The sequence below is a fragment of the Zophobas morio genome, unplaced genomic scaffold, assembly GCF_036711695.1.
Source record: "Zophobas morio isolate AGI-343-1 ecotype UQ-CSIRO unplaced genomic scaffold, CSIRO_AGI_Zmor_V1 ptg000030l, whole genome shotgun sequence".
Taxonomy (NCBI): domain Eukaryota; kingdom Metazoa; phylum Arthropoda; class Insecta; order Coleoptera; family Tenebrionidae; genus Zophobas; species Zophobas morio.
The window spans coordinates 7,340,190-7,343,664 of NW_026972135.1; the positions used below are offsets into that span (position 1 = coordinate 7,340,190).

The 3,475-nt window shown below is 34.0% G+C and overlaps 1 protein-coding gene across 2 annotated transcripts; it reads left to right on the forward strand.

Annotated features, from left to right (window-relative positions):
- The first annotated feature begins 225 nt into the window (after positions 1-225).
- On the forward strand, positions 226-2,112 carry LOC135138154 (zinc finger Y-chromosomal protein 2-like). Of its 2 annotated transcripts, XM_064068043.1 has the most exons (4): positions 226-348; positions 406-755; positions 921-1,693; positions 1,923-2,112. In XM_064068043.1, the coding sequence occupies exons 2-3, from the start codon at positions 489-491 to the stop codon at positions 1,686-1,688; spliced, it is 1,035 nt and encodes a 344-aa protein (XP_063924113.1). In that variant the 5' UTR covers positions 226-348; positions 406-488; the 3' UTR covers positions 1,689-1,693; positions 1,923-2,112. The 2 variants fall into 2 exon arrangements, with proteins under 2 accessions (XP_063924113.1, XP_063924112.1); XM_064068042.1 differs by having other exon boundaries at positions 406-1,693.
- The last annotated feature ends 1,363 nt before the right edge of the window (positions 2,113-3,475 follow it).

Below are 3,475 nucleotides of genomic sequence, written 5' to 3' on the forward strand. Positions count from 1 at the left end.
TTTATTAAATGGTATCAGTGCGAAAAGTGCCCTTATCAAGCTAAACAGAATTCTAAGTTGAAGCAACATGTAAATAATAAACATAATTGAAATTGCTTCGGTTTTGGTGTTAATATTGAATCAATAAAATATTTTTTAATTTTTCTGTAGTGACATTTCTGCGATGTTCTATGGCTGCCAGTATTGAATTTTTGAACAGTGACGTGTATTTTGGGTTGCCTACATGCCCAGGGAGTCGTGTACATTTTTGAGGTTATGTGTTATATTGTTTTCGTATTTTTTTAAAATAAAATTGAAAGTAATTTAAATAATTTGTGAAACCATAAAGCATTTTACGCAAAATTGAAGGTAAGACAAGATACAAACCTTGAGCGAGTAATACAATTCAAAAATCCTTTAATTTAGGATGGGTAAAACATCGATTTTGGAATTCTGGGTTTAATTAAGCCAGAATATCTTATACGTAGAGACAAGTGGCCAAAATATCGATGTTGGAGTACTCTGAGTTCACCGACGTGAAAGCACCCTTTAAGAACGTCCACGACTGCAAAGTTTGTCCATTTTTCACCACATCGTTTTTCCTCATGACGAATCACCTCAGGCGCCACAGTTCCTCGCTACAACAATTTAACTGCGAAAATTCCCACCTGGAAATGTACAGTTGCAAAGATTGCAATTTCAGCACGGAATTGACGCTCTATTTTAAACAGCACATTGACAGACATCATGGTCTCGAAAAAGAACTCCCAAAAAAGGTATCAAGTGAGGACTATAACATAAAACATTATATTTGCGACAAGTGTTCTTTTGAAACACATTTTGTGATAAAGTGGCTTCAACATACATCAGCATGTTTGCACAGTGAAGCAAATCTTCCCTCGCTGAAGTATGTGAAGGACACTGACCCTAAACATTTCCAGTATAGATGTGACCAGTGTGGACGCAAGTACAAATACAAAACGTCTTTAGAAAAACACAAAATCTTCACGCACTCGAGTCACGAAGAAATATGTTGGTATCACTGTGACAAGTGTTCATATAAAAGTAAATATGTGTCTCATTTAAACAGTCACGTGAACGCTCGCCATTTGGACGAGCACGATATTAAATGGTACCACTGCAACAAATGTTCATATAAGTCTAAAAGAAATCGCTATTTAAGACAACACATAATTGCGTGCCATTTAGACGAACAGGATATTAAATGGTATGAGTGCAAAACGTGCCCATATAAAGCTAAAAGCAACACCACGTTACAAAAACACATAAATGCGCACCATTCAGACAAACAGGATATTAAATGGCACGAGTGCCAACATTGTCCATACAAAACTAAATACAAGTCGACGTTGGATGGGCACGTTATTGCGCACCATTTGGACGAGAAAGATATTAAATGGTACAAGTGCGACAAGTGTCCATACAAAGCTAAACAAAAGGGGAGTTTGAAGTACCATATGAATGCCCATCATTTGGATAATGAGGACGTGAAATGGTACAAATGTAAAAGTTGCCCATACAAAGCTAAAACAAAGCACTATTTGAAAAATCACATGAGCACGCTACATTTGGACGAGAAAGATATTAAATGGTATGGATGCAAAAAGTGCCCATATAAAACTAAGCTTAAAAGATCGTTAAATATACATATTAGTACGACGCGACATTTGGATGAAAAAGACGCCTAATAAGGGTGAGTGATTTAAGCAATTATCGTTCATTAGTTATGTCAAATAAGTGTCAAATAGTTGTAATACCAACATGATTATTTTAAAAATAAATTTCATGGCCTGCTAGGCGACTTTTTCGATCATTTGGTGAAAACAGGACTGGAGTGGCAAATTTGGCAGAATGGAATTTTTGTTATTAACGTTTCGTATTAAAAAAAATATTGACCATTTATATTTTTATTTGTCTTTCAGGTAACGGGATCTCAGGATAAATGAAAATCTAGAAAAGAGAAAAGCCAAAAGAAAACAGTGGCATGTGTATTACTAGTCAGGGTGTTGCAGCTAATACTAGTACTAGTTTTAGTTGGTAGCAAGAATGGGAGAAAACCCGAAACATTTAGCTGAACACTCAACTTCTTGAAGTTTTAAAAGCAACTAAACTGAAAACAATAAATATTTTAAAATCAAAGGAGACTTTTTATTCAACTACCAATCGAACCAATTTTTTTTAAATTTGCAATAAAATTTTGTATTTAATTCTTCTGTACATTAACAAAAGCTAAACAAAATATCAGACTTGCTAGCCAAAATTTTAACATAAAGTAATTAGATATGTACTGGCAAATAATTGTGTTAACAGCTCTTTTGACACAAAAATTAAATTAATTTTTGCCACAATTTTTCAGCAAAATATGGCATCCTAATACATCGATAAATTCACAAAAAAAAAACAAAAATCCTCAAAACTGCTCTAAATTTTCTCTATATGAACTTCGTGAAGAAAAAAATAAATGCTCAAAAAATTGGTCGAACATTATTTCTCTCCTAAAGTACAGTCGAACAAAAATTAAAATTTCTAAATAAACCGCCCAGTTTTAACAGTTTTTCATCAAAACCTTAATTTTTAAATTCTCTAAATTTAAACTATTAATTTTTTCCTATAAACGCGTTCTCTTAAGGTCGATTTACAAACCTGCCGCTAACGTAAGATTAACCAATCACACTGCGGAAATGCTAAATTTTTGTAGGAACGTATCGATTTTGCAATTAGGCTCCGCCCTTCGGTCTGACCACGAATGAAAAATTCATCACAAATGAGCTTGGGATGGATATGGGTGGGGCTTAATACCCAAAAGCATGTTTTTTATTCCTTAAGTAAGAAATAAGGATTTTACAATTAAGCTCCGCCCCTCGGCTCACGACGAATAAAAAAATCATCAGAATTGAGATAGGGTTAGGGTTTAATGTACAAAGCCATTTTTTCACAACAAAAAACTTAGAACATGGTTAAAATGGGACATTTTTGCAAGGAATTATACAAATTTTACATTTTAAATATGTTTTAAGTTTCTTGTTGTGAAAAGAAGTCTACACATATTAAAACAAAAAGGCAAACTATTAACCCCGCCCGCCCACCCAATTTCAATTGTGAGAATATTTTTATTCGCCGTGAACCAAAGGGGCGGAGCGTAACTGCAAAGTACTTATTTCTATACAAGAAAATAAAAACATGTTTTTGAGTATCGTGTTGTTGAAAGAATACTACGCATATTAAGAAAAAAAGTCAAAATATAGACCCCGCCCACCCACCCCATCTCAATTGTAATGCTTTTTTTTATTCTTAGAAACTCAAAACAAGTTTAAAATGGTAAATTTTTGTGGGGAGATACGGATTTTGCAATTAGGCTCCGCCCCTAGGTCTGACAACAAATGAAGACTTCATTATTATTTAGATCAGGGCAGGTATGGGCGGGGCTTAATTTTTGACTTTCTTAGTATACATAGTATTCTTTGAACAGCACGAT